This window comes from Neofelis nebulosa, chromosome 10, assembly GCF_028018385.1.
Source record: "Neofelis nebulosa isolate mNeoNeb1 chromosome 10, mNeoNeb1.pri, whole genome shotgun sequence".
In the NCBI taxonomy this organism is placed as follows: Eukaryota; Metazoa; Chordata; class Mammalia; order Carnivora; family Felidae; genus Neofelis; species Neofelis nebulosa.
The window spans coordinates 108940547-108957308 of NC_080791.1; the positions used below are offsets into that span (position 1 = coordinate 108940547).

Genomic DNA, 16762 nt, shown 5'->3' on the forward strand with positions numbered 1-16762 from the left:
TACCTCAAGCCTGGGACGGGATGTGGGACCGTGGTAAACCACTGGCTCCCCCCATCAGGCCTCGGAACAGGCCGTATTCTGGCCCCTGAAGTGGCTCCAGCTCCCTTCCCGGCTCCTTCCTGTTCAAGACAATGGGGCAGGAAGCAGGTGTTGGGGGCCTAGAACCCACTCAGCGACCTCCCCTGAGGCTGGAAGGGGCATAAGAGCGCCCTCCTGTGGCACACGCAGGAGCGCTGTGGGCCCGCATCCGGAGGAAGATGATAATCCTTTGGCTTGCACCCAACAGCAGCACTCTGTTCCTCCTCTCAATGCTGGAGATGAGGCAGAGCAGATGTAACCTCTTTTGTCAGGTAAGACAATTGAGGTCTAGAAATATCAAATAGTTTGTCCAAAGTCATGCAGTAAGTCCGTGGAGCTGAGACTGGAGCCTAGGGCTTTTGATTTCAAATATTCTCCCTTTAGCCTCTGGGTTCAATGAGACCAGGCCAGAGCTTCAAGCCTTTTATTCCATTTTGGCAGGTTTGTATAAAAATACTCTCTGTAGGAAAATAAATAGCAGCTGCCTTCGTTGTGGAGGCTTGGATTCCCTGGAGCTAAAGTCTTCTCAGAGCTGGGGGCTGCAGGTCAGCTCATCACAGAAGCCTCTGACACCCTCCTGCCATTCAGGAGGGGCCAGCAGAATGCCCTGGTTCAATCACTTGGTGCTGCTGGCAGTGTGGGGCTAGGTGAGTTAGTGTTCTAGGCTGGTAGAGTATCACCTGTCAGAGTAGGATTGGGTGGATCACAGGAAGAGGGTGATGAAGACTGTAGGTGTGGTCTGGAGGGAGTTAGGGCTCTAGAGGACCTCTAGGGAGTCACAAAGTCCTTTTGGGCTGCCAGGAGTTCTCGCGAACAAATAGGAAATCTTTTGTCTCTGATTTAGTGCAAATTGCTAGAGAAGCCAGCTCTAGAAAAACCGTGGGCAGCGTTGGTGGCCCCAAGCTGGCTCTACTAGGAAGCAAAATATGCTCAGTCTCATCTGGAGGCATGGAGAAGAACCTGCTGGGCTTGGGCATGGGATACGGTCCAGACCAGCTGGACCAGTGGGTGGGAAGGCATTGGCTAGGGTGGCACCCGTGGGTAGGGATGCTAGTTTGCCTCATAAGGCAAGGAGGGTGGGAGAGCCCAGAGGGTCGGAGGATGGGTCCCCGCTGCTGCTGCTACTCCTGCGATGGGCTGAGGCACAGGGCTCAGGGGTGCTGGGGTAGGTGAAGACAGGGCTAGGGGTGAAAGGAGTCAGGGAGGGTGTGGTCATGAGCGTGGGGGTGTGCAATGCTTCAGGTTCAAGCACAGGCCCCGAGGAAAGAGAGATACATGGTACAGGGCGGGAGGGGGCTGGTGGTGGGCTGCTGGTGCCGCTGGTACCGCCTGTGTCGCCAGTGTCCCTCTCCGTGGCCCCCTCCGGGATTTTGCAGATGGGACGGTGGGCTTCGAGCACCAGCTCCAGACGCTCCTTCTGCTTCTGCAGCTCCTCAATCTCTCGCTGCAGACCAGATTTCTCGTCCTCCAGTTTGTCAGTCTCCTGTAGAGGGTTGGAAGAGGAGTTAGAAAAGGAGGGCGGAATACCGCGTAGCCTCGGGGAGGTGGTGGTAACTGGGGGGAGGGGGAGGTTACGGGGCTGGGTCTCCAGCGAGTCTGGACTACAACTCCCATGAGGCCTTGGGAGAAATCCGGCACGACTCCCATCAGGCCCGGGAGCATTTTTTTTTTTTTTTAGGAGATCGTTGACCGAAGCTTTAACTCTTCTGCTCTGCTGGAGTGAGACGCGCTGTAACTAATTTTTAATCGCTTTTTCGTCATTGTTGTTTCCGACGGGGTGCTGGGGGGGGGGGGGGAACTTCATACACCGGCGCCCCCTGGGGCCGGGCAGGCTCGGGGGAGCCGCGCCCCTCTGAGGTTCGGTGGGCCCGGGCCTCGACTCCCTCCGCACCAGCCAGTGCTCACCGCCTGCAGGAAGTCGGTCAGTTCCTTCCTCCGGTTCCTGCACTTGGCCGCGGCCAGCTTATTCCTCTCGCGCCTCACTCGACGGCGCTCCTCCTCCTCCGGGCTGATCTGGGGTGGGGGTGGGGTCGGGGATGGGGTAAAAGGATCAGTGAGGTAGACCCTGGGCCACTGGCTTGCCCGGCACTCGCCTCTTGAGGTGGCCCAGTGCTGGGACCCTAGCGGAGGACATAGCAGCGTGGGGCGCCCCCAGGCTGCGCTTCAGGGACCACTGCACGGCGACCCGTTCCCCGCATTCACGCTTTAGTAACTTTGAATTAATCACACTTCCTCCTCGCACCCAGCTTTTGCCTCCTCTGATTACCCTCTCAGAATGCTCCCCCCACACACGCACACACGCCACAAACCTTCAACCTCCTCCCCCATCTCTCAGGACTCCACTGAGATACCCCCGCCTCCAGGAAGCCTTCTCTCATTCCCTGGCCAGAAGTGGCCTTTCTTCCTCTGAGCCCCTGGGACCCAGCCTCTCTTTTTCGAAAGACCCTCATCCTTTTCAGTCTCTTGATAACCAAGCGTGCTCTTCCCCAGGGGCTGTAAGCACTAGGAGGGGTTAATGAGTGTTGCCGCTGAGTAAATTATTTATTGGGAGCCTATTACATACAAGCTAAGAGCTTCACACAGATTCTGAACCCAACTTCCCATGTAAGGAACTAAAGCCCAGAGACGATGAATAACTCGTTTATGGTCCCAGAGCTGAAATGAAAATCCACTCACTTTATTCAACATAAAGTTGAGAGGCCCACAGATGAAGACCACCTCCCCCAAAAGGGGAGCCTACAGCCCCAGTCTAGGAGGACTCAGGAACAAGGAGCCACCCTCAGGACCAGACTGAAGGAGGGAAGTCCAGCAGCCTGCCTCTGGGGCCCAGCACGGTCTTCTTCTCCAGTTGGTCACAAAGGGCAACCATGCTGTTTCTGGGAAAACCACCCCTGTCTAATTGCACATCTTTCCCAAGATCCTGACCTCTCTCCTCATCTTCTACCCTGCTGTCAGGGCAAGCTCTTTAATGGGCCACTCCCTTCAAAGACCCTCTGTCTCTGGGGCGCCTGGGTGACTCATTCGGTTGAGGCGTCCAGCTTTGGCTCAGGTCAGGATCTCACCAGTTCGAGCCCTCCATCCGGATCTCTGCTGTCAGCACAGAGCCCGCTTGGGATCCTCTCTTTCCCCACCCCTCTCTCTGCTCCTTACCCACTCATTCTCTCACAAATAATAAACAAACAAACAAACAAACAAATAAATAACCCTCTCTTATTTATTTTGGTAAAGACTTTCTTAGCAGTGTAAAGGCAGGAACCCTGGTTGGGGAGCCGAGAGTTCCCAGCTCACTCTGCTTCAAGCCTCTGTTAGCTCTGGATGAGACAGTGTGGCTTGATGGTTAGGATCTGACTTTAGAATTGAAAAGACCTGTCTCATTACTCACTACTTGTGGGATTTGGGGCAAGTGACTACCTCTGTTGTGCCTTCATTTCCCTAGTGATAGATTGGAGAACACCGGAGTGCATTCCCCAGAGGCTTTTTGTAAGGATTAAGTAGGATGGGGAACCTGAAACCCAGAGAGTAGCTGTAGAGAACCCTCTCTTTCCATTCTCTCCCCAGCTACACTGACTCATTAGCTCAGCCTCTCCATATACGTCAGCAGGTGGAGCCCCTCTACTGTCCACACACCTTTCCACACGTACCCCTTACACATTCTCACCTCTACCTCCATTCTTGCTCCTCCCTTCCTCTCCACCGGGAATGTCTTTTTCTTCATCTCAACCCATGCAAATTCTACCCATCCTTCTACACTACCGTACCTCCAGTTCCAGAAAGCTTTCCGTGATCTAGGGGTGACCTCTGCCCTCTGCTGGATCACCCCAGGGCCTCCTGTCGCTTTCTGCCTTGGCCAATAGTCACCAGCGGCCCTACCCACCTGCCTCCGCCTGTGTTCTTTTAAGGAGGAACTTGCCCTCTGCGCCTCAGCAGCCCGGTAGGCATCAGAGCCAGCACCACAATGCCTCTGCTACTTACCTGCTCACAGGGCCTGCGACGGACCCCTGGAGGTGGCCCTAGGGCCCTGATGACTCCCGGCCGGGGCTGGGGGGGGCTGTACTGGGGGTAGGCCAGGGGCCTGGGATAGCTGCTGCTGGGTCCCAGGAAGTGAGGCTGTACCATCCACTGCAGTTCCTGGCTGCCACTCACGGCATTGATGCTTGGCACGAGGTGGAACTTCTGAGGGGCGAGAAACGGAGGGGCCAAGGATGAGGTCTCTGTGGTCTGAGGGGCTTCCGCTGGGCAGAAACCACACTGCCATCTACCCTCGATGCAGCTGCCGGTTCTGGGAGCCCAGAAAGAGCACAACTGGGCAGCCAGAGAGACTAACTTGGCGATACATCCCTGCTCACGAGCTGTGTGACTTGGGGCAGGTCTCGTAACCTTGCTGTGCCTTCATTTCCCCATCAGAACTAATACTTATAATAAAGTACGAATTCTAGGCACAGTCCCAACCACTTTACCAATACTGAGTCATAATTTGCACAACAGCGTCTTCATTTTCAGACAGGAAAACAGTCGTCCACAGACACACAGCCGGCAAGTGGGAAGTAGAGTTTGGACCCAGGCAGTCAGGCTCTTAACTACTCCTGTACCCTGCCTGAGTCTCATCTGCACAAAGGGGATTATTCCGGCTCCTATCTCCAAGGGTGGCTGTGAGAGTCAGATGAAAGAATGTGTGTGACAGAGCCTGGTAAGTGGCAGGTAGGTGCCCAATGAACAGGGGCTGTGGTGGGCAAGAACCACTACCCTGGGTTTAGGCTGACCCAGCTAGCTCCTTAGCTCAGCCACTTACTGGCCAAGCCTCTGGGCAAGTCATGGAACTTCAATGTACATTAGTTTCCTTGTTTTGTTTTTTTTTATTTTTTTTAAAAAAACATTCATTTTTTTAAGAGTGAGAGAGACAGAGTGTGAGCGGGGGAGGGGCAGAGAAAGAGGGAGACACAGAATGCAAAGCAGGTTCCAGGCTCTGAGCTGTCAGCACAGAGCCCGACACGGGGCTCGAACTCATGAAGTGTGAGATCATGACCTGATCTGAAGTCGGCCGCCTAACCGACTGAGCCACCTAGGTGCCCCTCCTTGTCTTTTAATATTGTCCTAGGTGAGGATTATGACATCTCATTGATGCTAAGAAATGCCCTTTAGTAGCTCTGAAATCATAGTTCAATGGCAACTTTAGAAAAATTTAGTGGCACAAAATAATGGGTTTTTAAACCAATGAAATCTTAGATTCTGTGAAATACGGTAAATGAGGTAGAAACCGCTGTTCTGGCTGCACTGTTTGCTCTGCCTGTATTACCCGCCAAGATTTTCTTTCCGCCAGAAATCTGAGGAAGGGGTTGAGATGGGGGCTCAGTGTTTGGGGAGGAGAACTGGGTTCAAGCCCTGGGGCTGGGCTCTGGGTGTGGGTGCCCGGTCCTCCGGGAAGCGCGCCACAAGCCCAGGCAAGTCCAGACAGCGATGTCCCCGGCCCAGCTCTGCGGGCCCAGTGGCCCAGGGACCCCAGTTCCGGGACCGAGGTACCGCCGGCGGCATCTCTCTCTCCCGAGGTTGTCCGGGCCGGGGCCGCTCCGGGCCAGGAAGGGAGGGGCGCCCCGGGTGAGTCAGCCACCGTGACTCGGCCGCTGTGACTCGGCGGAACGGACGCCGAGCGACACGTGCGCGCTGCCCGCCGACAGGAAATGGGCACCTGCGGCCACCCATGTCCCCCCAGCCTGCAGCGGGCGCCGTTTGGTGCCGGGAGTCGAGGGGCGCGGGAGTTGTCCGCTGCATGACCCCGCGCACGTCCCGGCATCCCGCAGTCTCCATGGGGCCCCAACTTGTAAAGGGGTCAAAAACCAGTCTCCCGGAGCCCGACGGATTCCACTGCGTCAAGAAGGGGATAGGGACTTGGCGACGGGGGAGAGAGGGACAGACAAACGGACAGACACACAGACGGTCACGGACAGTGCTGAGGATTCCCAGTCTGTCGGAGTTAGCCTGCCGGCGGATCCCGCCTCCCTCCTGTGTGGGAACATCTCGGCCTCCCAGGAATTTAGTCCGAGATGGATCAGACCCTCTGATCCAGTCCGAGGTGGGACCAATCCCGGACTAAGGGGCGCCCTTCTGGCGCAGACAGGACAAAATTAAGCGTGGACGGGAGAAAAGTTGGAAGGTAACAGAGACGGAGGGACAGATAGCAGACAGCGGAGGAAAAGGGGTGAGCGACAGAGGGGACGTTCGTAGATCTTTGTTGCGCCCACCGCGCGCGTTCCCCTGGGCTTGAGGGGGGAAATGTGCCTCTAGACCGCGGAGAACGGGCAGGGCAGCATCCGCGGCCACGGCCACGGCCACAGCCACAGCCACAGCCACGGCCCCAGATCCAGTCCCTACTCCCGTTCCCGGTCCCAATCCCAGAGTGTGCAGGAGCCGACCGCAGCGTCCCAGGCGCTGTCCACCCGGGATCCCCCAGCGTCGGGTCCCTCTCACCTGCTGGCCTGAAGTGGGGGGCTGCGCCGGGCCGCCGTACGCACCGCCGGCCCCGGAGCTCGGTCCGGGTTCCCCGAAGTCTCGGAACATGCCCTGGCTGGCTGCTCTGTGGGGTCCGCGTCGGCGGCTTCGGTTCTGACTCACTTGCTCCTCGCGGAGTCTTTTCTTTTATGAATGAAAAGGGCTCGGGCTGAACCACTTCAGTTGGGAGGGGGGGGCGGGCGTTTCTCCGGCGCTGGACACCTCGGGGCTCCACCTCTCCAGACGCCCCGCCTTTTGCCAGCCCGCCCCGAACTTTTCGACGCCTCCTACCGTCCGGTGGCCGCCTTTTCGTGCGGGGAAAGGGACGGACCTGGCGTCCCCCGCGGCAGCGGCGGGCCCGCCCTCTCTGACGTAGTTGCCCATACATGGTGCGGTTTCCTCGCCGCGCCCAGGTGGAGCCGAGGATTCCCCCGCGGATTGACGCACCTGCGAGCAGCTGGGCGCCCCGCCCCCGGGGCCGCCGCCTCGGGCCCGCCGTCGCCCTCCCCGCCGCCCGCGCCGCGAAGCCCGGGCTGGCCTCAGTTTTTGCCTCCGTCAGATGGGGCGAAACCATCACGTAGCTACCTTGCAGCGCGTGGGAGGTCGGGGTGAAGAATGAGAAAGGGGCCGGGAGACAGTAAAGGGGGTTATTCATGTGATTGTTGCTACGGGTTTACTTACCGGGTGCTTATTTCATGCCAGGGACCGTTGCTACTGCCGTCCCAGGCTTCACGGTGGTGGCCCGAGGCGCTTCTGCTGGCCTTGTTTTAAGGTTCAGGCACACTAAAAAGTGGATAAACGACAGAGCAGGGTTACCGAAAGGGCGATATACTTCAAACGCTTACAACGAGCAAGTTCGTGGTTTGAGCTGCCCACAAAAACAATGCCATAGAATCGTGCCACTGGTAGGATAATTTCCGAAGTTAGAGCAAGTTTTAATTCAGAGCTTCTCTAAACGGCGAGAGGCTGCGGGGGGCCCCGGTTATCCAGTGGTCTGACAAATACCATCTTCTTTCATTTTTTAAATTTTTGTTAAAAAATGTTTAATGTTTATTTGGTTTTGAGATAGAGAGAGACAGAGCATGCGCTGGGGAGGGGAAGAGAGGGAGACACAACCGGAAGCAGGGTCCTGGCTCCAAGCTGTCCGCACAGAGCCCAATGCAGAGCTCAAACCCGTGAACCGTGAGATCATGACCTGAGCTTAAGTCGTAAGCCCAACTGACTGAGCCATCCGGGCACCCCAGTGCCATCTTGTTTAAATACTATCACTGCTTGGGGCGCCTGGGTGGCTCAGTTGCTTAAGCAGCCGACTTCAGTCAGGTCATGATCTCACGGTCCGTGAGTTCGAGCCCCACACTGGGCTCTGCGCTAACAGTGCAGAGCCTGCTTGAAATTCTCTCTCTGCCCCTCCCCCGCTCGCTCACGCACACCTCTCTCTCTCTCTCAAAAAGAAATGAACATTTAAAACAAAAAAGAAATGAAGCACTTAATATCACTGATCGAGTGGTTGACGCAGGTTGCCAAACCAGGGCTGTGGGAGCTCCAGGCTCAGACGAGCTCTCTCAAAGGCTCACGGACGCGTTTTCACGGGTGCAGAAGGTCTGTGCTGAGAGGACCACCCCAAAGCTTCTCTGTTTCCTCCCACTGTGCAGATGGGAAAACTAAGGCCTAGAGAGAGTAAGGGGCTACCAGTGTCACACAACTACAGAAAGACAGCTGGGCTCTCCTGCTGTCCACTGCTACCCCCATTTGATGCGCTCGAGTTTTGTTCTCAGGGAAGGAAGATTCCAGGGAAGCGGGTTCCCGGGCCGTCTTCCTTGGGCCAGGTGTCTGTGGGGGCACTCGGGACTCAGGGACAGAAGGCCAGCTTGGGCCTGGGCTTCCGGTGCCAGAGTTACCATTTTCTGTCTCCGTGACCCTGGGTGGGTCACTTCCCTGTGAGTCCCGGGCCCAGTGGGAACAACTGAGCCTCGTGCTGACCTCCTGGGGTTCCCGCAGGATCAAATGAGATCATAAATGTGAAAGTGCTTTGTGAGCTATAACGTGCTGTGCACTCAGCCCGCTGCCTCTCCCTTGCCTTGTTCGACTCCATGCTTGTCCTTCTCTAAAAAGAAAAGAAACCAACATCGGTTCACCAGAATTAGAACTAGAGATGTGTAGGGTGGGGGAGGGGAGAGGGAGAGAGGTTTTTGAGGCAGTGTGATCCATGGACAAGAACACGCATGCTGGAATCAGACAACTCTGGGTCCTGGAGTTTGAATCCTGGAATTCTGGGTAGGCGGCTCGCCAGCCTAGGTGAGGCACACGATGTCTCGGCGCCTCTGTGCCCTCGTCTGTAAAATGGAAACGTAATGATAATTACAGCTCAGGGTCGTTAGAGAATAGAAATGAAATAATATCACACGTGTGGCACAGCATATAGTAAGAACTTGACCAGTAGCCAAAATAAATACACATGTTAATAAAAAGCTCCGGAGGTGGGAGCCCTTGGGGTTCTGATCACACGCTAAGGCAATCGTGCAGGCGCACGCGCTGACATGCGCACTCTTGGGCTGAGCCCAAGTTGGAGGGGTCAAGGTGCCGAAGGCGGCCAGGTGGTGGCACGTTCGAGGATGACACAGGTCAGCCTTGACTGCATCCCTGCATCCGCCTGATCCAGAAACACCACCCTGTCCCACTCCCCCAGCATCCTGGGGCAGCGACTGAGCAGGGGCTCAGGTCTCAAATGTGTGCATGTGTGTGCGCGTATGTGTGTGATTACATGGTTCTGAAAGTCCCTTCCTGCTCTAACCGTTGGTGGAGCCACAAGGAGGCCCTTTCAGAGACAGGCACATTCCAAGCTCCTCAGTCACCAACTCCTGCTTCGTGGCTGCAGAAACGTTCCTGGCCCCTGACCTCACCAGCTCCCACCCAGGGAGGCCTGGCAAGAATCCCAAAGGGCCACTGTGATTGCAAGAGTCTGGGGGTCCAGAGGTCTGAGGAACCAGGGCATTGTCCCTTGGCAGCCTGTGTGAGCCTGGCTGGGTCACTTCCCTCTCTGAGCCCCGGAGAATGTCCACCTCCTGGGGCTGCAGGAAAGCAAAAAGAGGCGATCGATGGTGTGCTTTGCACCCAACACGTTCTGTCAGTGCCCCCAGGACACTGGAGGTGATGTTGATGCATTTCATTTTTTCACTCGCTTTTTTAAATCAAAGTTAATTTTTATTTATGCATTTATTCATTGATTTATTATTTATTTTTGAGAGACAGAGAGAGAGCGTGAGCGAGGGAGGGACAGTGATAGAGGGGGACACAGAATCCAAAGCAGGCTCCAGGCTCTGAGCTGTCAGCACAGAGACCGACACGGGGCTCGAACCCACAAGCTGTGACATCATGACCTGAGCCAAAGTCTGACACTGAATGGACTGAGCCACCCAGGTGCCTCAAAGTATTTATTTTTAAAATGAGGTTGAAATTTACATAACATACAGTTCACCAATTTAACTTTTTTATTTTTTAAGAGACTGTAATTTTTAAAATCAAAAAAATTTAATGTTTATTTATTTTTGAGAGAGAGAGAGAGAAAGAGAGAGAGAGAAAGAGTGGAGGAGGGGCAGAGAGAGAGGGAAACAAAGAACCTGAAGCAGGCTCCAGGCTCTGAGCTGTCAGCACAGAGCCCGACCCGGGGCTCGAACCCACAAGCCGTGAGATCATGATCTGAGCCGAAGTCACATGCTTAACTGACTGAGCCACCCAGGTGCCCCTAATTTTTAAATTTTTTATATATTTTAATTTTTGTACATATTTGAGAAAGCACTGGTTTATTTTATTTTATTATTTCTTTTAATGTTTATTTATTTTTGAGAGAGAGAGACAGAGTGCGAGCAGGGGAGGGGCAGAGAGAGACGGAGACAGAAATGTGAAGCATGTTCCAGGCACTGATCTGCCAGCACAGAGCCTGACTCGGGCTCAAACTCAGGAACTGCGAGATCATGATCTGAGCCAAAGTCCAACACTTAACCAACTGAGCCACCTAGACGCCCCAAGAATTTAATTTTTTTAAGTAATTTCTATACCCAACGTGGGTCTCTAACGCACAACCCTGAGATTCAAGGGCTGCACCCTCCACCGACTGAGCCAGCCAGGCGCCCCACAGTTAAACCATTTTAAAGTGTAGAGTTCAATAGAATTTTGTGAATTCACAATGTTGTGCAATCACTACTTCCCTCTAGTTTCCCAGACTTTTTTTCTTTTTTTTTTATTATCCCAGAAAATCACCCCATTCCCATGAAGAAATCACTCCCAGTCCCATCTCCTGGGAACCACACCTTCTTTCTGTCTCTATGGATTTTCCCATTTTGCACATTTCATATATGTGGAATCCTGCAGTCCGTGGTCTTCTGTGTCTGGTTTCTTTTCACTTACCACGATGTTTTCCAGGCTCATTTGTGTTATAGCATGTATTGATACTCAGGTCCTTTTTACTGCCGAATAATATTCTATTGTATGGATATACCACAATTTATTTATTCATCAGTTGATGGACATTGGAATGTTTCTCAGACATTTGTGTGCAAGTTTTTGTGTGGACATATATTTCTATTTATCTTGGGTATGTATCTAAGAGTAGAATTTCTGGGTGTTATAGCAAGTCTCTATTTAACCTTGTGAGAAACTACCAGACTGTTTTTACAAAGTGGTTGTGCCATTTTACGTTCCTACTAGCAGTGTATAAGGGTTATAATTTCTCCACATCCTTTCCAGTGCTTATTATTTCTGTTTTTGAAATGAAAGACATCCTAGAGAGTGTGACGTGTTTTAATTTTCACTTCCTTAATAACTGGTCATGTTCCTTAATGATCAGTAAACTCTTTTCATGTGCTTGTTGGCTATTTGTATATATTTTGGGGACAAAATTCAAGTTCTTTGCCCGTTTTAAAAAAATTTTTTTAATGTTTTACTTATTTTTCTTATTTATTTATTTATTTATTTAAAAATTTTTTTTTCAACGTTTTTTATTTATTTTTGGGACAGAGAGAGACAGAGCATGAACGGGGGAGGGGCAGAGAGAGAGGGAGACACAGAATCGGAAACAGGCTCCAGGCTCCGAGCCATCGGCCCAGAGCCTGACACGGGGCTCGAACTCACGGACCGCGAGATCGTGACCTGGCTGAAGTCGGACGCTTAACCGACTGCGCCACCCAGGCGCCCCTCTTATTTGTTTTTTTAAAGGAAAAATTTTTTAATTTTTTTTAATGTTTATTTATTTTTGAGACAGAGACAGAGCATGAATGGGGGAGGGGCAGAGAGAGAGGGAGACACAGAATCTGAAGCTGGTTCCAGGCTCCGAGCTGTCAGCACAGAGCCCGACGCAGGGCTCGAACTCACAGATCACGACACCATGACCTGAGCTGAAGTTGGACGCTCAACCGACTGAGCCACCCAGGCGCCCCATTCTTCGCCCGTTTTTAACTGAATTGATGTTTTGTGTGTGTGTGTGTGTGTGTGTGTGTGTGTGGTTGAATTATATGAGTTCTTTATATATTCTGGCTCCCAAACCCTTATCAAAGATAGGATTTGCAGATATCTTCTCCCATTCTGTAGGTTGTCGTTACCCCTTCTTCATAACGTCCTTTGATGCACAAAAGATTTAAAAATTTTTATGAAGTCCAATTTCTCGGGTTTTTTCTTTTGTTGCCCATTCTTCCAGCGTCAAATCTAAGAATCCACCGCCAAACTTCAGGTCATGGATGTTTACCCCTATGTTTTCTTCTGTTTTATAATTTTCATTCTTGTATTTAGTTTGTTGACTTAATTGAGGTTTAAGACACATCTAGTGAAGTGCATTGATCCAACATGTTCAGCTCAATGACTTGTTACATGTATGTAAACCCATGTAGCTACTGCGCTGATCCAGGACGTTTCTAGCAGCTCACAAGCTCCCTGTGTCCTTCTCAGTCACCACTCCCCACCCATGGGTGCCATTCTCCTGACTTCTTTCATCACTGATGATTTTTGTCTGTTCTTGACCTTGGTATAAATGGATATACCCTTTGGTGGCCAATTGCACTCATTTCCCCTGAATAAGCGCCCAAGTTCTGATTTTCTCCAACAGTCCTTCAAAGGAGTTGTGCCCTTTTACATGCCACCAGCAGTGGGTAAGAGTTCTGGCTGCCCCACAGCTGGAGGTGACATTTTAGTTCGCTTCAACAAACATTTCTTTCCCTCGGTCCTGGTCCCATCCTCTCTCTCCTGGACGCTGTCCACGGCCGCTGGCTTGGCTCTTTCCTGTCCATTTCCCACCTGGCAGCCTGAGGGAATCTTTTAAATTCTGAGCATTTTGGGGCACCTGAGTGGCTCAGTTGGTGAAACATCCCACCCTTGATTTTGGCTCAGGTCATGATCTCACCGTCGTGAGATGGAGCTCCGCCATCCGTGCTGACAGCACGGAGCCTGCTTGGGATTCTCTCTCTCTCTCTCTCTCTCTCTCTCTCTCTCTCTCTCTCTCTCAAAAATAAATAAACGTTAAAAAAATTTAAAACATGATCTTTATTTTTTACTTTGCCTTCTATTTTTAAATTTTTCATTGCCTTTCTTTTTCTACCAGGTAATGCATTAACATGCTTCAAGCTCCAGAAGCTGCACAAGGGTATACAGTGAAAACTACACTCCATAGTGTGACCAGTTTCTTGCGTATCTTTTTACCTAGAAGGTAGCCTGCGCTACGTCCTGTTTTCTCTTTGTTTTTTTTTTTTTTTTTTTTTTCTTATATCTTGGAGATCCTTCCACTGAGTACATGTGGCTCTGCTTCATAAGAAGAAAAATATCTGGGGTGCCTGGGTGGCTGAGTCGGTTTAAGTGTCCGACTCTTGATTTTGGCTCAGGTCATGATCTCACAGTGGTTTGTGAGTTCGAGCCCTGCATAGGGCTCTGCACTGAGCCTGCTTGGGATTCTCTCTCTCTCTCCCCGCCTCCCTTGTTTGCACTCTGTCTCAAAAGAAGTAAATAAACCTAAAACAAATACCTACTTCGTTGAGGTATATTTAACATTCAATCCAATTTATGGGCCAGGTGTTTGACCATTTCACACACCTGTGAGCGACGTTCCAATCAAGTTACAGAACATTTCCCTCCGCCCAGCAAGTTCCCTCCTGCCCTTTTGCGGTCAACCCAGGAAGTCACTCAGTCTCAGTTCTATTGCCATAGATCGGTTCTGCCCCTTCTGGAACTTCACATCAATGGAATCACACGGCGTGTGTTCTTTTGTGTCCGCCTTCTGTCTCTCACCATTATGTCTGTGAGACTCTTCCAGATGTGCGGAGCGCTAGTTCACTCCTTTTGATTGCTGAGTCCGATCCCATTGCGTGATGGACCGGTTTCTATATCCATCCTCCTGAATTAACGGAACACAAAGTGGAATGCAGCCGGCTGTGGAGAAGGTAGGATGATCAAAGACTTGCTCTTGGCCCCAAGGCGCTCAGAGAGGTCGTCAGACACTGAAGAAAGCAGTAGGTCGCCGATGCTGGGGACAGGCGCGGCACCGGGGGCGCTACAGGAGCCCCCAGGAAGGAAGGATTCTTTCCCACTGGAGGAGGGCAGCCTTCCTGGCACAGGAGTATTTGAGGTGGGGGGAGACATTCCCGGGGTTGAAGTCGGTGGGTCCAAAAGGCCTGGGGGTGGACGGAGTGAGGCCTCAGCCCGGGTCTTGCAGTGTCAGGCTGAAGAGCTTGACTTGGGCTGGGGGACAAGGGAGTGCAGAGTGGCGTTTGAACAGGGAAGTAACCTGTGCTCAGTTTGCTGAGGCTGGAGTCTAGGGAAGAGGGAGCCGGGTCCCTTGTGGGAAGGTCTTCTGGGCCCAGCCATCCAGGCTTTGGAGGTCTGGGGAGTCATATGGCGGGGCCTGGGCGAGGAAGAGGTTGAGGTGTGTGTGTGTGTGTGTGTGTGTGTGTGTGTGTGTGTGTGTGTGTGTTGGGGGGGGGGTTGCTGGGCTGCTGTTTCCAGGGCCTGGGTATCACTCTCTCCCCATTCCCCAGACGCCAATTGAGCATGCACAGGTGCCTGTCCTCTCTGCTGTCCTTTGAGGGTCATGCCACCCTGCTGCCATGGCAGTCCTGTCCCCATGAGGCAGGTGAGGACCCTGGGGCCGCAGAGAGGGAAAGGGGCTGGGTTAAGGGGGAATCGGGGACAAGGCCATCATCTCCCCGCTCTTGTCCTGGGGTTCCCTTTCCCACCAGCCACCTCTCCAGCCCAGGGCATCCTGGGGAGCCTCAGAGACATGGCCGCAACCACAGTGCATCTCTGATCTGTGATGCAACCTCAGGCCAGTCCCTTTTCCTCTGGGAGCTTCAGTTTTCTCTTCTTACAGATGAGTGATTTACATACTGCGACCCCTGAAACCAGAAATGTCAGTGGAGGTCCACCTGGGGGAGGGGCACAGGGCAGACCCCTGGGCTCCTCTCCCTGCTCCAACCAGCACAGCTTGGAGAAGCAGCAGGGGATAACAACATGAGTTTTGGAGTCAGATGGCTTGGGTTCGAGTCCCAGCTCAGCCACTTTCTGACGGTGGGACCCGGGCCGTTCTCTTAACACTTCTATGCCTCAGTCTCCTCGTTTGTCAAAATGATATAACAATTGTCCCCGCTTCCCAGGGTTGTTGGAGGAGTAAATGAGACATGGCGTGGGTGACACTTAGCGCGGGAGTGGTACAAGAAAAGCTCAGTAGGTGTTAGTGAGCATTTTCTTGCTGCGATATTTTGTGCCCTGTGGAACTTCCTCTGAATGGAGGGCATCAGGGGCTGTGCTGCCAGTGCCCCGGATGGCTCTGCCCACTCAGCCTCTCTCCTGACGTTTCTTGGAGCCGCTCCCGCTCTCTGTAGCCCGAAGCCCAGGGCAGTTAGGGCTCGTCACCCAGTTCTGGAGCCCTCCTTACCCTCCCAGACCTGAGGCTTACCCCCACCCCTGGGCTCTTGGGTGCCAGTTCCTGCTCTGGGCCAGGACGGGGATGAAACGCTCATCCTGGGATAAAAGGCTGGCGGGCCTGGGCTGGACCAGTAAGCCACCCCACCCTCGCTGGGAGGTCCTCTGGGCACCCATGTAAACTGAGTCATGGGGGGCAAGGGGGTGACTCATGTAGCCTGTGAGTGGGAGCCAGATAGGGCAGAGCTTGCCTGCGGAGGGCCGCTGGCCATGCCTCATAACGTCACAGCTCTCAGGGTCCCTCCAACACCGGCAGGACCCCAGCGTGCCTCGCCGAGGGACAGGGTCTGGAGGCTGGACTCCCAGTGAGCACGCCCGTGTGTTCCTGTGCCTGTGTGTTCCTGTTTGAATGTGTGGCGTCGGGGAGTGAGGCTGGCAGACCGGAAACAGAGGCTGTGACTCGGGAGGAAAGGATTGGGGTTTGGAAAGGAGTCAAAGCCCTAGAGAGGACAATTTTGGCGGGAATGCTTCTCTGCCCTCTTCTGGCCTCTGGGGGTTTGGCTGATTTTTTTTTTTTTTTTTTTATTCTTGCGGGACTAGCTTTCTCTTTTTAGCCTGGGAGGAGCTAGGGCCCAGTGGGTAACATGTCTGTCCCGGGAGCCAGAGCTGCTCAGGGACGAGGGACACAACTCCCTGCCACAGGGGTGTGTACAAGCACTTTGGGGAGTTGTGGAGGCTGCCAGAGCGTTTCTAGCCTTGACTGTGGCCGAGTGACTTTACCTCTTTTGGCTGCAGTTTCCTCCTCAGTAAAACAGGGGCTGCGAGGACCAAAAAGCTAATGCATGCAAACTGCTTGGAGCAGTGCCTGGTACAGAGCAGGTCTTTGTGCCCCTTTGCTCTTACTATCTGAGCCTCGGTGGCCTCATCTAAAAAATGGGTGAGGGGAGGGGGTCAGAGACATCCCTTGTCCGGCCATTGCTTTGGTTCTAGTCTCTGAGATCATTCCCACTGCCTGACTCTGTCCGTCCGTCTTTCCAGCCTGGGGGGTTTCGTGATCTGCTGGGAAGCCAATAATCAAGGGAAAATGGGTTCAGTGGGTTTCTGGGCCGGGTGCCCTCAGGTTACCCCTCAGTGTCTGGGGGATGCGCGTCAGAGAAGTGGGGAGTTTCCCTCCCAGGATGAATCAGCTGTGTCCCTGCCAGGGCCCCTCCCAGAGGGCGGGAGAGGGGTGCAGTTGCCCTGCTGGGAAAATCCCCAAAACCTCGCCAAAGCCCTGGCTGAAACTTTCTCCCAACTCAGCCATTTC

At 53.3% G+C, this 16762-nt stretch overlaps 1 protein-coding gene across 1 annotated transcript; it reads right to left on the reverse strand.

The window, feature by feature from the left end:
* Positions 1–488: 488 nt before the first annotated feature.
* On the reverse strand, positions 489–6719 carry FOSL1 (FOS like 1, AP-1 transcription factor subunit). Its single transcript, XM_058689703.1, has 4 exons — positions 6541–6719; positions 4051–4251; positions 1984–2091; positions 489–1561 (listed from the first exon to the last, which is right to left on the reverse strand). The coding sequence occupies exons 1-4, from the start codon at positions 6628–6630 to the stop codon at positions 1139–1141; spliced, it is 822 nt and encodes a 273-aa protein (XP_058545686.1). The 5' UTR covers positions 6631–6719; the 3' UTR covers positions 489–1138.
* Positions 6720–16762: the final 10043 nt, after the last annotated feature.